General features: G+C 41.4%; 1 protein-coding gene across 1 annotated transcript in view; it reads right to left on the bottom strand.

Moving 5' to 3' along the window:
- Positions 1-20,813, bottom strand: part of cacna1bb (calcium voltage-gated channel subunit alpha1 Bb) — a 152,235-nt gene extending 131,422 nt beyond the window's left edge. Inside the window, exons 1-5 of the mRNA XM_088281236.1 lie at positions 20,674-20,813; positions 19,365-19,668; positions 12,638-12,939; positions 8,963-9,069; positions 5,477-5,616 (exon numbers count right to left, since the gene is read on the bottom strand). Coding sequence (XP_088137362.1) covers positions 5,477-5,616; positions 8,963-9,069; positions 12,638-12,939; positions 19,365-19,668; positions 20,674-20,749 — 929 coding nt within the window. The 5' untranslated portion in view covers positions 20,750-20,813. The remainder of the gene's footprint in view (positions 1-5,476; positions 5,617-8,962; positions 9,070-12,637; positions 12,940-19,364; positions 19,669-20,673) is intronic.
- Between the last annotated feature and the right edge of the window lie 1,002 nt (positions 20,814-21,815).

Below are 21,815 nucleotides of genomic sequence, written 5' to 3'. Positions count from 1 at the left end.
TTCCTTTGCCAGCCAAGTACGGCATGCTATTGATTACGCCTTTGGCAACACAGGCAGAGTCATTCTTTTATTAGCGGCTTCTAATGTCTGATCAGAACAGATTAAAGGTCTGCCACTGCCTCGAGCTACATTATCATTTAGACCCTTACGTTAGACTTGGATGGCTGTACAAACATAATTAGCCTAAGGACTAAGCGCGGCCATTGGAATCAAGGGCAGACTGAATCATCGTAAAGAGGTAAAAGAGCTGCCTTGCTTCAATTTTACAATAAATAAGGAGAGAAATCTGACGAATATTTGTGCAGATACATCACAGCATATTATGCATGGAATGGCAATGCCCAGTTACCAGAGGAATACATACCCTGGGGGCTGTGCATTGAAAGCATTAGTGACCATATATATATATATATATATGTATACTTGGCATGCAAGAGGCAAGTACCCCACATGTTGCCTTCCCACATAACTGGCACATCAGCAACTTGAGCTGTGAATCAAGATAGCTACAATATTTTTCATTAGACAAAGTTTTAGCATAACCACCACCCACCACTTGCGATGTTCATATTTTTTTCCTCAGAGAAGAGGAGGAGTACCTTCTCTTCGATTGACCCCGTTACCGTTGTATCCAAACGTGAGGCCAAGCGACATTTTGTCTTCGGTTTGAATGGATGAAGCAATTAACTTAACACCCCAGTTATGGCTACCTTTGATAGTACATCGGAGAAGATATTAGAGAGAGGTGTGGTATTTCCTCTAAGACAGTGGTCCCCAACCAGCGGGCCACGAGCTACTTTGGAACGGGCAGCAAAAATGAAAAAAAAAAAAAAACCTTGCAGTTGACGCATGTCAAGATGCTAATTGTCTTGGTTGCATTATGCTAATATTAAACACATAAGACAGCGAAATGAGTAACAACAGCACGTACGTAGCCCGCTCGTCACGTAGTGCAATGAAGCTCCGCCCACCAACCCATTCGTCACACTATGCCACCTGCACCCAGTTCACAAACGTTATGGAGTTGTATGAACTGGTCCGTGGCGGAAAAAAGGTTGGGGACCACTGCTCTAGGCAGTTTCAAGAAAAGAAAATGACACAAACAGGTGTCGGGCAAATGCAGTGTAATTCTCTGTGCAGCTCTGTAGGGATCGTGAATGCGCCATTATACGGATAAATGACTTAGATCTTCCATCGGTTGAACATGAGGGGCCGAAAGCTCCCAGGATGACAACTTTCAATGAGAACACCTTGCCGTGTGATTGCCCTCACTTTGATGTGGGCTCACTCTGTCCACCTTTGACCTACAAACCCCAAACCCAAAGGACCATGTCAAGCACAAAGACAAGTTTTGCACACACACACATACACACATGGCTCTGCTCACACCAAGGCACATTATCTACATTGGTTGCCTAGCAACCAAATGGAGACACACAATATAATCGTTCATTTGTATCCAGCTGTGTCAGCAATGGCTCACCAAGACTGAAAAGCTGTTTCTCTCCTCATTCTGATAAAAGGAGGATTAATCCTGACACACTGCCATGTTGTAGTTGACGTTTTTTTTTTTTCAATGAAAAACTAAAACAACAATACTGTTGCACCCATTCTCTCTCATGGCAGTTTTTAAACCGACGCATGGTCATTCCTTTTTTCCAGTTCTTAATTATTTCCTATCCAATGTGTTCTTATTGACTGAGAAATATTGACATTAATAATCTGGATTATATTGCATGTGACCTAAACAACATTATGAGAACGCCACACAGTTTTTGGCTGTTTGCAGGGCTAACAATTAATTATATTAAACTATTGAATTAAGAAACTAAACTGTAACTGTTATAACATGATTTTGATTTCTGTATCTAATACTGGCAGTTGTGCGGCATATTTCCCCGCTCATCTTATAGGGGAGCTCCAGAGGATGAGTTATCATCGACAAGTGCTGACTGAAAGTTCTTGCAGAAGAAACTGTACATGAGACCAATTGTATCTTGGCAAAGTTTCCCGCTCAAGACTGCAAACAGACGCATGTGTGTGTCTTTATAACCCACGGTTTATGACCAAACCGATATAGATTTTTTTTTAGGCCCATTCCGAATTGTGGCAGGAAATAAATACAGATTACCGATTAGTGGTACGATTAATTTAGTAAAGTGCTTAAAAAAAATGTACATTCCTCCGGTGCATTTCAGTGGGCGCCAATTACATGCGGATTTTCGCTGCACTCGCGTGGTCCCCATTCCCCGCGAATAGCGAGGGTCAACTGTAACTATATTGCAGGGGCCGACGCCTGGCCTGTTTGGGTGGTGAGCCAACAAATGAGCCAGGTTGTGGTGGTCCTGCCAGAACCGAAACAACACTAAACAAAATTAATAATGACATTATTAATCTTAATATTATGATCAAAAGATGTATTCATATTGATGATGTTGTTTGACGTTATATTATTATCTCTGTGTCCAGCATTTGGGACAGCTCGTAGAACACACTAGTGGATGAATTTTAAAAACGTAAATGAATAAAATGAAATAAATGTATACTGGCCGTAATCAAACTATGACGTTGTACAACTTCTTTTCAAGTCAAGTGCAAAAAGCTAAATTGAATACAACAGTGCTTCATGATAACATGGGAAGAAGAAAAAGAAATCTGACATAATGTTATAGCACTCTCGATCCTGAGCCGGAAAGAAAAATAAATAAATAAAAAGAAATACAAGACTGACACGGAGCAAACCCGAATGTCCAGACAAACGACCCCAAACCGAATTTTAAACTATTTGTGGGAATTGAAGGCTTCCATCGACGTTGATCAGAAGCTAGATGCTAATGCTAATGTGAGACCGTCTATCGCGTCAATGATCGAGTCAACTGCTGTTATATGACGTGACGTCACAGTCCAGCTCAGCTCCCTCGTGGCAGGTAATGGTCCCTCAAAGGTGTGAGCTGAAAATAAGTCATAAATTGCTTATTTATTATCTAATGTCCATAACTATGATAATGAACAGTAAAGCCCCTTGGGTAACAGAATGCATCGCGTGGTGCAAAACATCTAATTGATGACATTATAAGGACATTAATCCTTCTCATATACAGTTTGTGTGTTTGTGTTATCAGTAGTTGAAAGTATCATGTTTCTGTTACATTTGAGGAGTCCGGCTTCAGGAGGGAGACATAAAAAGGGAGGGCGAGTCTGGGGTTGGCGGCTCGAACAGCGAACGCACGGGCCATTTAGAAGGCCACGCTTGACCGGAAGGCGGCCGCAGGGCTTGTGTCGCCGGAGCCTGGTGAGAGGGCGGTTGCAAGGCTCGTGTGGGTCGGGTGACAGCCACAGAAGATGCACTGTTGGAACAGGACTGGTGGCGGCTGCAGGACATACACTGCCATAGCTGGAATGGGTGGTGGCAAGAGTTCATGCGCAGCTGGAACAGGAACAGGTGGCGGCCGCAGGTCGTGCGCCACCAGATCCGAAACGGGTGTCGGCAGCACGACGTGCGATGCTGAAGCGAGAACGGGTGGTGGCCGGAGACAGGCATCTCGGGGCTTGTGAAGGGCTGGGCGACCAGTCGAGTAGCAAAGAAGGAAGGATGGGCAGATTTGGCGCTCCGGTGGTATTCTCTGATGCAACTGTCAATCCAATTCACCAGGGCAATTAACTGCTCGAGTGACTCGGGTTCATCCCTAGTCGACAGTCGGTTTTAGAGCTTCTCAGACAGTCTGCAAACAAAAGCTGTCTTTTGTCTGGCTACATTCCATCCGCTCTCAGAGGCTAAAATCCTGAATTCAATGGCAAGTCTGCCGCTGACTGAGAGCCCTGACGTAATGCCATGAGCCGTTTTCAAGATAACAGATTAATAAACGGCTGATCCAAGAATACGCATACACTTCGGAATGGGTGCGAGCAGGTGGTGTCGTGCTGTAGGCAAGACTCCACTAACCTAGACCTTATCCAGCCTAGAGTATCGAGACCGAGAAAAGACCAACACTTGAGACCAAGACTGCATCACAAAATGACTAATTATTTTTTTCATGACAATTGCAACAAAAACAAATTCTGCTTTGTTATTTTTAAATACACTCAGGCCGTGGCACTCAGGCCGATAACAGGAAGGCAGTGCATCACTTGTATTCTACGTTTATTAGTGATCACAGTGGCACTGGCCTGGTCTTGATACTCTTGACCGTTCTTGTTAAAAAAAAAAATTCCCAGCCTGCCCTATCCGAGACCCAAATGGGACGAAATTGCCTTTGAGACGAGGCCGAGACCCTTCAAATCTGGCCTCGAGACCAGTCCTGAGACCAAGACCAATCTCAAGAACTGGAACACTAAGGTCTGGTGCAAAGCGCTGGAGATCAGCTGTATGGCCAACGTGTTGACGTTGGTGACAAGGTTCTGAATGGATTGCACATGTCCGCTGAGCGAGGACTGCTGGGGAAATTGTGTCTGGGTCTGCAGAATTTAGAGCAATAATATCTGAAATACTAAAAGACATCAGCCCATGCCCAAATCTGTTTGACAAAATAAAGCTATATAAATAACAGCATAAAGGACCTAACCTAAAACACGGCCACAACATGTAGCTCCTGATCATTTTAGAATGCGAAATTACTAATACTAACACTTCAAACACTTCCAGGGAGTGACATTAGCACTGAGAAGCTAACACAATTTAAGAAGGGATCAGAATGGTTATATTATATTAATATTCCTGTATATTGACTTACATCAGTGCTTTTCAATTCTTTTCTTTTACCCCCCCCCCCCCACAGAATGAAGAAAACAATTCGCGCCTCCCACCCCACCACCACCCACGCTAATAATAGTATTTTCGGTGCAAAACTAACCTAGACCGTAGTTAATACTCGTTGTGTATAATGGGCAAGGAGAGCGCCACTGCCAACTACTGGAGCAGATGTGCAATTACACTTTATTGTAGTACGGCGGGGAAAAAAAGCATGTTCCCCAGGGTCACACGCGCCCCCCTCAGCATCAACATTCCTCCTCCAGCCCTTCTGATTGCCATCAGTGGATTAAAGTAACATCTTCCTCTTGAGACAAAACCTAAATTGACATCCCTCCGGTAATTGCGAAGAACTAGTGACCTGATGATTGCTTTATTTGAGAGGCAACATCTTCACTTCTTGTCTGATAATAGGAAATATCTGTAAGTATCTGAAGACCCAGAGTCTGCTCCGCAGCCACTCTAACAGGAGCTTAATGGACACTCAAAGTTCGGGAAAAAAAATGCTCATATTCCAATTTTTACACGAAAGCATCAATCATCTTATCTGTACTTGCTTTGAAGATACTCAAGTGGAAGGGTCAAAAGTAATGGAGTAAAACAAAAGTACAAAAGTAAACTAACAGGTCGAAGATGACTCCACAAAATTATGTCACAAGGCTCACACAAACAAAAGAAGTGACTCTCTCACTTATGATACAGCCGACACCCAGAGGGCGAAGGACTCACCCAGTGAGAACGACGACGAAATCCATTACATTCCATCCGTTACGGAGGTAGGAGCCTTTATGGAATGCAAAGCCCAGGGCGATGATCTTAATGGCTGCCTCGAAACAAAATATTCCAATAAAGTAGGGCTCTGTGTCGTCCTGTGGAGGGAGAAAATCAGAGTGAGAGAGAGGCATCGAGAGAGACCATGAGAGTGGCAGAGGAAGGGCATTTAAAAAAAAATAAATAAAAATGCATGAGAACAGTTAATGAAGCATAAAGTGAAAGAGGGGTAAGTAACGTGGAGAAAAAGGATGACCCCTTTCACCTCTTGCACCATCGCAAACAGAAGTCGAACCCGTTCTCTGAAGGGAAAGAAAAGGAAAAAAAAAAAAGACTGAAGATAAATATTCACGTCCCTAGCAAGGGGGTTCGTAATCGATGGATATCCATGTGTGCTTATTAATGCATAAGAAACATTTTAAAATTGGATCTTGCAGTAGTGTTGGACCAAAACAGATTGAACAGAATTGTTTCTAAACCAGATATTACACTTCAATGAACCTAAAAACCCCTGATAGATTTTTACGTCTATTTGGCAGTGTTGATTTGCTGCGTCCAAATTCACAGTCTGCTTCCCTCAAAGGCTGCATTTTTGGCTGCATGACGTCACTTCCAGCACGGCTCGACCGCATGTGCTTTCCAGATTCATGAAAGACAATTCACAGGTTAGGTACTTTGACGCCTTGAAAGGCGAATTTGATAGGAATTTAGACACCACGTGTGGTCGAGTCGCGCCGGGACTGACGTCAAGCGGACGAAAATGATGCCCCTTATATTATCTCATCTATTATTGCATAGCATCATTGTATGTGTCAAATGTTGCCCAGTTGGCATCCATTGCAGCCTGGTCATCCTGGAAGGGGGATTCCCCCATCTGTGGTCCCTTCTCAAGGTTTCTCACTTTTCCCCTAATGAGGTTTTGTGAGTTTTTCCTTGCCCTCCTGGGGGTTAAGATCGGGGATGTCGATTGTGGCTATGTAAAGCCCTTTGAGACTGTCTGTGATTAAGGGCTATACAAATAAAATTGACTTGACTTGACTTGACTCGGAGGAACCAGATTGTGAATTTTTGACACAGCTGTAGACCAGAGGTTCGCAGACTACTTCCTGGTTGTGGGACAAATAACAGTCGACCTGTGCCGTTAAGATTTGGGGTGAAGAAACAATTGAGACACAAACATCCATCCCAAAAAAAAAATATATATTTTTTTTTATTAGGGCTGTCAAAATTAAAGTGTTAACTCAAGATTAATTTTTTTCAAAAATTCACGTGATTAAATATTTTAACTCAGTTAAGTCGGTTTTATTTACTTCAAAAATTAATTTGCATATCTTGCAAAGCCAAATTCAAACACTATCATATTAGCTGTTCATCTTTCGCACATCATCTCAGAACATAACACCCCGGCTTAAGTTACCACTGGACCTTGCAAACCAACACTGCTGGAGTGCATTGCTTACAACTAAATGTACTGCATACATTTTGAGAATTGTTTCTAAGAAAAATGCCTGGAAAGATGACTCCATTTACATTGTATTCAAAGAAAGCTATTAGAACAGCCTTTGATTTCAAATACACTTCATATTTGGTGATTAATTACAAGATATTATTCAATTAAATACCTGTTAGAATTCCTTCATAAAAAAAGAAAAGTAGTAGAAAAAATGGGATTACTCACAATTAATTACGGATTTTTTTGTGATTAATTAGGTAAAAAAATGTAATCGCTTGACAGCACTGTTTTTTATACATTATCTTTTTCAGTTACAAGGCTATCTGGATATTGATGTTTTCTTTTTCTCAGATTTGACCAAACAGGTCCGAAAATAGGTGATCCGCGACGTAAGCAATAGCACTTTGACGTCAACTTCAGTTGACAGCAGGGGGCAGTGTTGTATATAACGTCAGCTGAAATGGGGGGATTTATCTGCTTAATTCTTTTTCCACCAACCTATAGAAACCAGAATACTATGTTTCGACAAGTAGATGCAGAGAAAATTTTATCGCAAAGCAAGTATCCGACTTGACTTCCACTTTAAGAAATATACGTGTCACATAATCAACAAGTCTAGTTCAGCCATGTCCTTTGGGTGACTGAATAAGGCCTTTCCCTATAAGCGAGGAAGCGACCTGGAAGAGGTGTGGATGCATAATACTTCTTTTCCGATTTCATCGAGCAGGGCTTGAACAGCGACTATCTCATGCCTACTCCCACTCGCCTTTGGTTTTCCTCACTCGTTTCCAGCATACTTCAACCTGACAGACACTGTCCCCAACCCCCTTGAATCTCCCAGCCATCGCCAACATAAATAATCACATAAAGGCCAGAGCACTATAAAGAAATGTGACCTTTCCTATAGCGTCGTCTGCCCACGCTGAAGCACGAGTGATAATAGACATGTTAGACAAACGTTGTTGTATCAGGAGGAAAGGCGCAACATATTGCGCTGTTTAGACAAGTTACGAGGGAGTCACAACCGCTGAATACTGAAGTTGCGCTACCAAGGTTGTCTTTTGATTGCAGTGAGTTTGTTAGCATTAGGATGTAAAAGTAACAATGTGGTGCCTGAGCAGAAATTTTATTAACGCTTGGTTAGGATCCCGAAAAAAAAAAAAAAAACATGAGTCAAGGATCTCTACTTGATGGAGCGCAATAAACAATTTCCTAATTTTGAACGATGAATCTGATGAGATTCCATTCAGTTGCCTCTGTTATTTTATTAGCGCGTTAAACAGAGGTCTAGCAACACAAAATGGAAACATTGGACAATAAATAAAAAAAAATTGCTTTATGGTTGCCGCCCACCTTCTGATTGGCTAACCCTGTCCCATGAATAAAACCTCATTCCCCGCGCTAATTAAATGGCAGCTTGTCTCATTACATGATCAAGGTGAAGAAGGCACCGAGATAGTATGATCCCTCTTTGTTGAACAACTCTCATTACTTTCCCAAGTCCCGACTGCGAGTTTGTTGCCCTTGTTAAAACAAATCTTGTGTGCTGAATACGCGCGCAGCTGCGGAGACCATTTAAGGCAGGAGCAGGTGGGTGAATGTGACAGGAATTCATTAAGTTAGCCACACAAAGCTGTTGCTCTTTGTAACACAAGCTATTTTCAACTCCAATGTGCAACCTCGAAGAACAACAGCGGCTAACGATAACAAAATGTGCTATTTCCCCCCCCCCCGATTCTTGATACACGAGGCTGTTGAATTTTTAATTACCCACATGCAGTGTCTTTAATTTACACTCCGGTTAATTGTGTCATGCAAGTCACAGAGTTTAACTTATGGTTTGAAATTGTGCAAGGTGGAAAGCAAAGAGAGCTCGTCATCACTCTTCAGGGAAGGAAGATTACCAAACATAATTGCATCAAATGAGAAAAAAAATGGCTTCTTTGCAGTTGCAAGTCTAAAAGAAGTGCGTGTAGGAAGACAACACTTACCAGGCGCTCCGACATGGGCGTCTTGTCGCTGGCAGGTAGATGTTGCTCCAGGGCCAAGACGATGCAGTTGGCGATGATTGTAGCCAAGATCATGTATTCAAACGGAGTGGGAGGGTTAAGGAGCACTTGAACGTCAAGCAGCATTCATTTCATTACAACATTAATCATTAAAACATCATCTAATGGAATTTAAAGTAGACTATATGGACAAAAGTCCATTTATTCATTAGTCTAGACTACACCTATGATTTTAAACTCAGTGTTAAATTTGAAGATAGATAGATAGTTATTATCCAGCAAGAAACTTCATGCATACCAACATCCGTTCTCTACTGAATACCCCATGTTGGGTGAACTGAAGCCTAACTCCGCTGACATTATTAAAGAGGGTCCAGTAGACCCTGGACTGGTCGCCTGTCAGTGGCAGGACACATGCAAACAAAGAAGCATTCACACTCACGTTCGCACCTACAAACACTTTGTTTGTAGAATTTCGAAAAGGAGTCAGAAAACAGCTCAACAAGGGCATCTGAAGTGCAGCAAAAGGTCAGAGTAGAGATGCAGATGGTAAACTACAGAACGAGGGCTGCAATTAACAATTATTCTAATAATCGATTATCCGTCGATTATTTTTTTTGCCCATTAATCGACGAATCAGATTGATTAAAAACATGCTTTTGTTATTCAAAAACAGCACATTTTTTTTAAATCAACAGATAAACATTCTGGGAAATAATCATGATCCTGTTCCTGGATTGTTCCGTAACATGTTGGGGGTGTGAATTGTCATTGTTTTCCAAAGTAAAAGCAGATGTTTACAAATGTCTTATTTTGACAACCACAAAGATAATGAGTCTGAGAGGCTGAAACTCCAAGGATTTGGACAAATTTAAATTAAATAAGGCCTCTCAATGATTCATCGATTATCAAAATAGTTATTGATAAATTTGATAATCGTTTCCTTGCTGATTCATTGAGTCATCGTTACAGCTCTACTCCGAACTATGAGGCACTCGCGCCGCTCGGCACTACGACACCAGGCTGGCCGATATAGTGTATGAACATTTGAGGGGCCACCACTCCTGTCTACATATTCCTATTATTCCCAAATTGCGTACCACTCAACAATGCACTAATCAAATCCATGGGCTTGCCTCTGAGTCCTTGAGAATGTTGCAGAATGACTAATGCCATTACATTTACATTTGAGTGCATTAAAGCAGAAAGCTTCAATAATGATCTGGTTGAAGGCTTTCTGGAAAGAAAGAAAGCATCCTATACATGTGCTCATGATCTTTCCAGATGGTTGACCATTTCAAACTATTTTCAATGGCTGGCTCATTCTGCCTTCCATTTTCACTAGGTCATTGCCCACGGGTCAGGTCCCTTTGAGAGGTTATGAAATGCAAAGAAATAACAAGTTAATGACCCTTCACGCCAAGATGTAGTGAAGTGTTACTACTCACATCACACTGGAAGATGACGGATGTTAAATTCGGTCAGGAAGAATTTAGTGAATGTATCATTCGAAATGGGTTTGATTCCAATTGCAAAAAAAATAAATAAAAATCTACTTTCTTATCTTTGATTATAAAGCTTCTTATTGCAACCGTTATGATGGTGAAAACTAGTGTTTTTTGTCAGATTGCTAGATAAATTCACGACAAGAAATTATGCAGCACAATTTAGTGTCCTGGCAGAAGTGCAGACTCTCAGAGAGTTAGCTCAACAATGCGTTTATTATCGCAGCATAGCAGTGGTGTACAAGTGCACTCAGCGGTGTTTCTTATCGTACCTCATTTAGCCAAATGGCAAAATATTAGGCTTTTTCTGATGCAGTGCAGTTGGACATCACTACAACCTCAAAAACAAACATTGTAAACTCAACACCTCTCTCAAAGTGTCCGTCAGAATACACTGCACGATTGAGGACACACTTATTTGACTATTTGTTTTTCCAACACATTGTGCAAGTAGATTCCAAATTTGTGTAGATGAGTGTAAAGTATGCATAACCGGCTTATTTTAAAATGAGTCATTTAAGAAACCTGTTGTTCTATTATTTTTTTTTTCATTTGTATCTATACTGCTGGTCCTCATTCAGTTCACGGGTGAGCTGGAGCCTATCCCAGCTGACCTTTGGGAGAGAGGCAGGACACACCCTGTTCTGTTGCAAGGCAACCATTCACGCTCATATTCACACCTGTGGTCACGCTTCAATGAAGCAAAACATACACGTTTTCGGAGTAAACGATAACTCAAGAGGAATCTCAAATCACAAACGCTCCTGTTTAGGAACAATTCAGCTTATGACTCAAATCTTTGATGAAACAAATGACGCCGAAGTTATAGGGCTCAACGTAAGCATTATTTTTTTTTTTCTCTCTAAATTAGCCCTCAGTAGAGGTCCAAAGAAATGAAAAAGTGCGAGTGGTGGTGTCATCAGGACGCATAATCAGACGATGTTATCATTGGATGGTGTTTGTTATTGTGATCTCACTGCACAATTAGATTTTTTTAAATATCTGTACTATTTTTAAGCGCAAATTGGCAAAAAAGACGGCTGGTGTAGCTAAAGACAGGACTGTATCAACAATACATGTTCCTCAAATAATTGAGGATGTACAAAAATAATAATTGATGTGGAAATGTGAAAAATAACTTGCTGATCATACAGAACTTAGCATTGCGCGCTAGGTATTTACATATTTACAATTTTTAAAAGGCCCAGATGTTGCTCAGTGATTTGTTCACAAACAGGTTATGTTCATTCTACATGAAAAAGTAGGATTTCGTATCCATATTCTATTGAAGTTTATTTATTTATAACTACACGGCGATAAAAACAAGATAAAAATAACTTTGTCCGAAGGCTGGAACGGATTAATTCTATTTGCCGGATTTTCAATGGGAAATATGACTTTGTTCACAACATGAATTTTTTAACCCAGGGTTCCACTGTTGCATTGACCCCATTTTTAATGTGTTTTGGATGTGGATTTTTTTTTTTTTGTTTGTTTGTTGTTGGGTTTTTTTTAAACAAGGATTTCAAAAATAATAATGAAATGGCGAGGAAAATTATTTTGAAAAGGAAGCAAAGCCACCGCTTGTTTGCAATTCTCAAAAAGACTAAGCGCTTAAATGGCCATGTTTTGTTGCAGCCTTCCCAGCGTGGCGTGGAAGGCGGCGTGGGCGACTTCAGCACCATGGAGAGGACTTGTAACTCAGCCTCTGCGCATCAACTCTTTTCCGCCTGTTTCAACGCACAACATGACGACGTCATGGGAGGGCTGATTCGCTAGCGCTGCAACGTTATCGTTCATCATTTCAAAGTAGTGCACAACAATAGCAATATATATATTTTAATAAGTGATGTTTAATCGCCTGTGTGGTACTATTCCGGCACCGTCTATGCTGCTCAGAGATAAACCTCGGAGCGACAGGTGCAGTCAGTGTTGCGCGGACAGGAATCAAGGTATAGATAGACCCGGGTGGGAGGGTTGTGGGTGTATAACACGGGAGGGGACTTTTACTGTCTCGTGTAGAGAGCGTTATCAGGAACCTCGCTGGGAGAGAAGAAGAAAAAAAAGGCCTGTAGGCTGTTGTGGATTTCGATTCAGTGGTTATGTTGCATAGACTCCCGGTGCACATGCCGGCACGTTTGCAAAGGATATGGCCACTCGGTTATACGTTTGGCATACTTCCTGATCAGGTTGTCCTCCCGGAAGATGAAGAGGGAGCGGTTGACAGTCAAGCAATTTTGCTTGACGGGGTTCGGATTGTAAATGGCCATTGTCCGGGCTCTCTGGGCCATCGACTGCTTGTACATCCTTTGGCCGCTCGGAGCGCCTCCACCGCGGGCTCCCCCTCTTCCCGCACCCGGCGCTCCTCGCCCTCCTCCTCCTCCGCCGCCGCCGCCGCCGCCGCCAGCGCTCCCTCCGTAGCGGGTGGGGAGATCTTCGGTGAAACGAGCCATTCTGGGAACGCACAGATCCAGCAGGGAAAATCCGAAGTAGTTTTAGTGGAAATGGAGGAGAGACGCATCACAACAGAACACACTTCATCCACACAGCACAGTTGTTGTTGTTGTTGGTTTTTTTTTTTTTGGCTTTGAGAGCGCACTGGAAGGTGTTAAATGCTCCAGTCTTTCCGCTGATTCATCCTCCTTAAAATGTCAAAATGCAAAAGTTAAAAACCAAAGAAGAGGAGAAAATGACTCCAGCTGTTGAGACGAGATCACTTCATTGAAGCTGTTGCATCCACGGAGGAGAGAAATCACGTCTCCACATCATGTCAGCATCTTGGATGCGGCCAAACACCAGTTGAAATGTCGTTTCTATTTTTTTTTTCTACCGGGAGGGTTGGGTCAGTCCAACAATACGACCATCCCCTCTTGCGCCTTCTTTCTATAGCCTCGAGCAACTATGACACGAGCACATCTGACGCGAGCGTTGTCCTGTGGATTGTGTTTGATTACTCCCTGCGTGGGGGAGTAAGGGACGGCTCAGGGCTCCACGAGTCCCCCACCCCTCATCCTCCACCCTCACCCATGGTGGAATAAGGAAGAGCGCATGTGATCAATGCGAGCCTATCAGTGAGCGGAGCGCTCAGTGCTCCTTCCCTTCATCGTCAGCCAGCAGACGATGAAGGGAAGGACAACAAATGAAGTTCATTCTGTGGTGGGAAGCAGGGGCGATTCTAGTACCCAAGGCAGGGTGGGCCAACTTTTTGATTGGTGGGCCACAATGACTTCTAAAATTTGACAGAGGGGCCGGACCAGGAGCAGATGGATTGAGTGTTTTGGTAACCTCACCTCACCAGAGAAAAAACAAAAAAAAACATTTAATTTTAAATGAAAATGAACAAAAGCATTACAACAAAATATATGTCTTTGACACACCACAGTATTTAGAAAACATAAACACAGTTTATTCTTTTATTTTTTTTCAAGTTCGGCGGGCGGGATTAAATCGTTTAACGGGCCTCATGTGGCCCCCGGGCTGTAGTTTGCCTGATCCAAGGAACTCTGAGCCATGCAAGATCAATTTCACTGTTTTGCACATATAACACAATTGCATTCCCTCGTTTATGAAAGAAAAGTATAACGGTTTTGAGGAAACGTATGGTCTTCTCTGACTATGCAACTTTTTTGTCATTTATGGCGGTAGCGCTGTCGGACTATATCATTCTGTGTATTGAACCGGGCGAGACGTCACACAAGTCGTCTAGTGAATCGGTCAAGATTTTGTGAGGTGGGACAAGCAGCTGTGTAGTTATGTTGACAGAGCATGTGCTCGGAAAATGCCCCAAAAAAAATAGATTATGGACGTGTTCTTGGATGATGAGGTGATGGCAGTATGGACTGTCTATTCTGCAAATACACTGTAAAAAATGAGGAGTGATATTTACTTGAGTAATCCTAATAAAGTTTTTTCACTCAGAAATTCTAAATAAATTTTACAAGAAGAGTTTTTACCATACATTTTACAAGTTCGTTAGATTTAAAAAGTCACTCCAAGGTGGAAGCCACAATTCATACACAAAGGAGCTCAACGCGGTAGCGGATCGAACCCATAAGCTCAATGTTGGAAGATGGCCACGCTACACCTGAGCCATGCCACTGCTACAGTCCGTTAGTATATTATTGGTGGCTTCCTTTTGGAGATACCAACTATATATCCCAAATAGCCAAGCCACAGCTCAGGTGTACAGCAGTTGTCTCCACATCTGGAGGTTGTCAGTTCAATCCTCAATCACATTGAGTAACCTCGTGTATGAAATGAGCTATGTGAAAAAGTAAAAGCTAACTTCCTTTAAGAGGCTTTTTCTTGTTTATTTTTTCTTATTATTTTTTCAAAACCCTTCTAGTAATATTTACATATATCAGAGTGAAAAAAACGTCACTAGAATTTTCCAAATAAATATCACCCCTCATTTTTTACAGTGTAGAACTTAAGGTCACATCCATCCAACCATTATCTGAGCCGCTTCTCCTCACCAACAATATTGTTTTGTGTGTGGTTGTCTCTGTATCAGCATCAGATGCCACCGAGTCTGCCGAAGCCTATCTCAGCTGTCTTCGGGCAGTAGGCGGGGGACACCCTGGACTGGTTGCCAGTCAATCACAGGGCACACAAAGACGAACTACTCGCACTCACAATCACACCTAGGGACAATTTAGAGTGGTCAATCAACCGACCAGTCATGTTTTCTTTTGGAATGTGGAGGAAAGTTGTACATCCAGTTTCGAGCAGGGAAAACCGATATTGTTGATTGATTTTGACATGTTATAGATTTTCGTATATTTGGAATCATCCTCTAAATTTGCAAAACTGTAAATGAATTTCTCAAAACAATTGACACAAATAACAAAACATCGGATTACCTGCAAAAATCGCTCTGCTGTTCAAAATCATTTTCATCTTTCAAACGGTAAACGTGTCATTGTCAGTGGCATCAGAATGATACATTTTTACGCTACAAAACAAGACAACTTTATGTATATATCGCATTTCACAACAGCTGGAGCTGTAACAAAGCGCTTGACATATGGTGTAATAGAAATGAGCAGGAAATGAGAACACAATTTTATACAATAGATACTAGAATAACAGCAGAACAGCAACAGTTTCATGTTGAGTCGAAAGCTAAAGAATAAAAATGTGTCTTCAAACGGGTTTTAAAAGTGAACAGAGAGGAAGGGGCTAGCCTCACATTCAATGGGAGGTCATTCCACAGGGAAGGACCAGCAACAGAAAAGGCACAATCCCCCCTGAGGCTGCGCTAAGTACTCCTCCAGCAGCATGTGGTCCATGGACCTGAGGCAGCGGTCAGATGCGTAGGGGTGGCGGAGCTCAGAGAAGTATGCTGGGGCGAGGCCAGTTGAAGATTTGAAGATGAACAGAAGTATCTGAAAGCAAACTCTAAAGTGAACTGGGAGCCAGTGAAGAGAGGCCAAAATTGGGGTTATATAATCCGTCTTCCGAGCTCCAATTGGGAGGCGTGCAGCACCATTTTGGACCAGTTGGAGGGCGGACTGGCTGACTCCAAAATAAGTGCATTCCGGCAATCAAAGGCATAGATTACTTTTTCTAAGTGCTGGTGAGAATGAAAGGGCTTCACTTTAGCCAGCTGCCTAAGAAGAAAGAAGTTGGTTCGAACAACAGCACGCATTTGCTGATCTAATTTAAAACCCAAGCTGTTAGCTTTAGATAAAATCCCAGCGGGCCAAGGTCAACAGGGTTGAAAGTAGAAGGGACACTGGGACAAAACACTGTAACTTCTGTCTTCTTTTCGTTGACAGAAGAAATTAAGTGACATGCAGATTTTCATTTTTGTTAGAAAGGACAAAAGTGATCTTAAGGAGAGAGCACTATTTCGCTCAGCGGACATAGATCTGACTCGCAATGAAAGGAAATGCATTTTTTCAGCGTATGCAACGAAAGCAGCAAGGGCCCCAAAACGGAACCCTGCGGAACACCATAAGACAGAGGCGCAGAGCAGGATTCAGCGACCACAAAAGGCCCTGCCAGCCAAATAGGATCTAATCAGCTCGAGGACGCTATTACGAATGCCCAACTGGTGCTGTAAACGACCCAGAAGAATACTGTGGTCCACCGTGTCAATCTCCAGTGTCATTTGCCTGGAGGATATTCTTAAAAGCTCAAAGCAGGGATGACTCTGTGCTATGCATCATCTTGAAACCTGACTAGTAAACCTCCATGACATTATGTTTCTCCAAGAAATATTTGGACTGTAAGTACACCACTTTTTCCAATATAAGGCATTCTAGAAATGGGTCGAAAATTCAACAGCACATCTTGATCAAGGCCAGGTTTCTGAAGCAGCGGTTGCATCACAGCATGTTTAAAATGTTGGGGGACTATAACACAACGGAGACTGCTGTTGATAATGGCCGAAATCGATTCACCAATACTTGCGAGAACGTCCTTAAAGAACTAAGGAGGGTCGGCGACATACGGGTAGTCGGATGGCTTAATATGGCAAACCACATGCTCCAAAGACAAGGAGACTGCCTCAAAGGAATCTAACACTGCGGAACAAGAAACATGGACAGAAGGGTCAAATGTAGCGTTCCAAATAAGAGCCTGTAGCAACCTTGTCCATAAAAAGAAAATACAAAAAATCTATTGCACATTTCAGGGGGCGAGTCTGTACAAATCGGCTGACGGGGTTGAAGTGCAGAATAGATAATAATAAATAAGTACATTTGCTTAGTCACATTGTCAATATAATTGTGTACCCCGCAAGAAGAGATGTTCTAATTTCCTGATTACATTATTGTGAATTAAATTTTAAGTTACACTTCATGTGTACGTGGAAGACTGATTGCAAGATAGTGGACACGATTCACATTCAAGTTTTTACCGTTTGCACTGTAATTTGTTGACTAACCATCTCATTGTAAAGGAGAAGACAGCGTTTAATCGAACAAAGAAAAAAGAACAGACAGCTCTACTTAAGAAAAACTGAACAAGCAGGTGAGGCAGCAGTTAGAGTGCACTGCCCACCATCTGACATTTCTGGCTTTTGTGCCACAAATTATGCGAAGTGGCAAATTAGTTTGTGTGCAATGATTTATTTTTCTGTTTTGTGGCCAAATGAGTCTTATTTTTCTTTTTGATAAAAAAAAAAATCTGTGTAGATTTTTAATTTTACTGCTGTAGAGCATCTACTTTTCTAGTCTAGTATTGGAATTTCTTCACGATTTCTCCTTTGACCTGAGTATTTCTGACACATTTAGGATATCTTCATTTCTACCTAAAAGGGGAGTTTGTATTTGAGATTGAAAAATAAAACAAACACTTTTTGTCCTATTTGTTAAAACTGTCATTATAAATCTGACAGTATTACATTAGTAAAATCATCTGTGGAAAAAATCCGCCTTCTCTATTCCCATTTTGTATCTTGACTTGGCTAAATGTACCGCCAGCGAGGAGAGCAACCAATCAGAGACAGAGGGCGTGGCAAACAACATATCAGGCTATGCACTTGATAACACACCCTTACGCAGACACTCCAGATTCAAGATGACCTGTTCGCTTGGGTTTCAGGAACTTTGCTGCAACTAAGTTGGAATATCGCCTTTCAAAATCTAAGATAAATAAATATATAAAAGCCCATTCCTCATTTGCTAAAAATCGACCATATGACGGAGAAGAGAAGAAAAGAGAAAGAGACCTCGGTAGCTGAGGATTCAAAAGCAATGCCGAATCAACATTTCTGATTGATGGGGAAGTTCATCACCTCCTTTTCATTTTGACGGACTGCACATTTAAAATACTTTCAGATTATAAAAACCCAATTTTTATCCAGTGGTATTTTTAGGTTCAGGTTTTAATCTTGCAGCATTGCGGCACCATTACAAATAAAAGTTTGATTCTGATTCATTGATGTGGCCATAATTTGTACACCAATCAGATGTAGCGAACGTAATTACAGTTAATTAAAATTTAAATGACTATATAAACCCATGACGCAGTACAATATAATTTGTACTGTAATTAGACACCACTGTAAATTACAATCTTATAATGTTAAATTAACACCTTTTTGAGAGTCAATCAGCAGGTGTACCAAATCCTACGGCCAAGGGAGACACAATACACTCATGTAGTCTGACATGATTAAAATACAGTGTTACTAAAAGCTATCACACACTGCTACAAACAAGACCTGTATGGAACACTAATTACCAGTGGGAATTGTTTTATGCGCACTGCTTACCGGAAATGATGCTGATGCTTTTGAAATCAGATTATAAAGATTCATTTAAAAATAAATCTAATTTACAACCAATTGTGGGGTATTCTATGGGTCTAGTTTGTAATATTTAGACCAAAAAAAAATACATACACGTAAATACTTTTGGTCCATACAGCAATTGCATGTCTCCTAATGATCTATAAACTGTTATCAGCCATCGTCACTTTACTACGAATTGCATATCAAGTTTCATTCTCGGATGGAAGAAACCATTAACACAATTTCACCAGCTACTGCGTGACTGCCATCTAGTGGTTTATTTGACGCACTGCAACACAGTTCAATGGCATGCCGCACTATACGTTATAATGAAGGGGAATTTTGGATCACACTAAATCGCTACTGTTGGTTTAAAAAAATAATTGCACGACTACGATATGAAAATCATACTATGCCACTACACACAAAATACAAAGTATGTTTGTCTTTTAGTTTTGATAAATGTGAATTGATTATTTTGGGAGGTTTTATTGTACTTCAAATATGGTCAACAATGGTCAGCGTTAAATTCGTTTTCGTTATAACGCCACATACTAAAATATTTTTTTCTTTACAGACGCCAATGTTTCTGGATGTGTTAATGATGATTTTTTTTCAGGATTATATATTTTTTTACCTGCCCACCCAACATGGGTTTGTCTCCATTTCGTGCTTGTGTACAAGGTGGCACAACCCATCGCTGGTCCGCGCTCTGCTTGCTCCATCCAAATGTACAACAGTATCATACTTGGTCGTGTTGGTCTCGCAGTGTTTCCATGAAGGCTCCCGAGGCTCTACAGCTGCAGCATGCGCCTCCCCAGGAGGCTCTTTGGCCCGTTGACGGGGTGGACACCTCTTGTCACGTGCCAGGGCCCAGGTGTCCTCGTACTCGGCCCCCAGGGTGAGCATCCGCCATGAGCTAAATGTGGCTGAACGCAGTGCTGATGAACAGAACACATTAAACCGTGGTGGAAAGTAACAAATATGCATTTAATTTATCGATCTACCTATCTATGTATGTATGTATGTATTTATATATATATATATATATTAAAAAATAGAGAAAGACTTGTACACTACTGAGTGCTGGACAACCAAGCTTCTCTTGAAAAGTCCGTCTTGAAAATGGCCTCGCAAGTGTATCTGCAATTAAATCCACACTTTTCCCTCCTTCGGCCATTGTGGTTTAAAAAAGCAAGAACATATTTTAGATTTTCAAACGGTTGCCAGTTACGACTTCCCGGTGTGTGGATTCCGCTTAGCACTGCCCCCTCACATGTGAGTATACAATCACAAGCCGCATTCATCACCTTCAACGTAAAGCCAACGAGAAGACCTTACTGTTATCAACTCGTGATCTGATTGGCTATCGCAACTGTCTATCAACTGTAAACACCCCTCACACAGACAAAATAGACGCCCGCACGATTGAATCTGAAGGCTTCGGATGAATAGTGTGTGCCACTGGTATTATGAAATCTGCCTAGCAACACGAGCTAGTTGAATTCTGATTGGATACAAATTCTAACCTAAAAATTCAACACTAGGATATAATATGACGTCAATGTGAAGAATATGATCATGATTTTTTTGATTATGTTAGGCCAGCAGAGAAGGCCTTGACAGCCCACCACTGCATTTAAGCATACAGCATCTGTAACCTCAATACATGTCTAGAAGGACGCTTGGATGAGAATAAAGCTGCAATATCAGTGAAAATAAAAGCCCCTGACAAAAACTTTTATATCTTTTCGTACAAAATTAAATCTAGTTTTCATTTTCAAATCTGTTGTCCTGTGATTTACGTTCTTGAAGGCTATTATTTTGAACAATGATTTTTCAAACTTACGAACGAACGCAAAAAATAAATGAAAAAAATCCTACGAGAGAACGATAATTGCTGCTCATCAATGTGTTTCAAACCTTCAAAATGCACAAGAACTTACCATAAACCACAGTAGATCTGGTCTCTGCCCATCTGGAGGACTGAGGAACTTTTCTCTTCATGACTGTCCCAAACATACAAAGTACACGAAACCAACACGAGCGGATGAAAGTGAATGAGTGGCATCGGTTCCAAAATTGTGTCTGCAGGAGGCTCCAGATTCAGAGGAGGGCCTCACTTCGACATCCCCTCACCAGTTTCTCCCTCCTCGGAATGCGGAAAGGCAGTTTCCTGCCAAGCCGTGTTTGAGGACCTTATCCTCAGAATCCTCACCGGGAATTTCTTCTGATTTTGTTATCAAAAGCTGTTAAGTGTTCCTTTTGGTAGTCAGGAAGGGAACAATCATCAGCCCATTTGTAAAAACTGAAAAGCGTACGAGATTATGTTTTTGCATTTGTCACAGCATTTTGAATCTAATCTACTCCAAAGGATTTGTTTACTATCTGATTAGCTTCCTGTTGCTTATAAAATGTTCTCAGGTTGGGAGGATAATTTGTTTAGCTCCTTTATCATGTAAGGGACGACCAATCAATTGTGCTTCATAGCAGAAGTTCGTAGCCTCATTTCTGTTCCCATCCGTAGAAATGCTAATCAAGCACATATCTTCTCATAGTTTTTTTTAGAAGTCCATCACAGTAAAGTCATTTTCACGATCACATTTAGAGAAGCAAATATCTCAGTCGTCACTCTGTCCCAACTTCCCGCAGGCTGCAATCAACAATCATTTCACTAATTTGTTTGTGTTTTAAGGAGAAGAGAAAGAAAGTAATCTCTGAGGAAATTCAGATGCAAAAGCAAAACGTGTAGTGGACAACGTTGCCTCCAGAGAGGAAATGCAACAAAGTGAGTTAGCGCTGAAGAAATGCATTAGTAGTAAATTTATTGAAAAAGATACAACCAATTCAAAATGCTGTTTCACGGTCCATGAATGTGTAACAGAAAATAAAGGAAGTGCATTTTTGTAGTCTATATTTTTTTTCAATTTGAGATTTTGCACAACTGCACTTCTCCACTACAGACGCTTTAAAAAGATATGTTGAAAAAAAATCATGGAACAAAATTATGAACAGAACCACTACAAGTATGATTACAAAACCGGAAATAAAATGGAACATTAGAAAAAAAACAACGTAAGGTTCTCTT

This window comes from Idiotropiscis lumnitzeri, chromosome 18 (assembly GCF_059441095.1).
Source record: "Idiotropiscis lumnitzeri isolate Australia: NSW breed Sydney's pygmy pipehorse chromosome 18, RoL_Ilum_1.0, whole genome shotgun sequence".
Lineage (NCBI taxonomy): Eukaryota > Metazoa > Chordata > Actinopteri > Syngnathiformes > Syngnathidae > Idiotropiscis > Idiotropiscis lumnitzeri.
The sequence above is the reverse complement of the archived record's forward strand: the minus strand, read 5'-3'. Positions and strand labels throughout refer to the sequence as shown.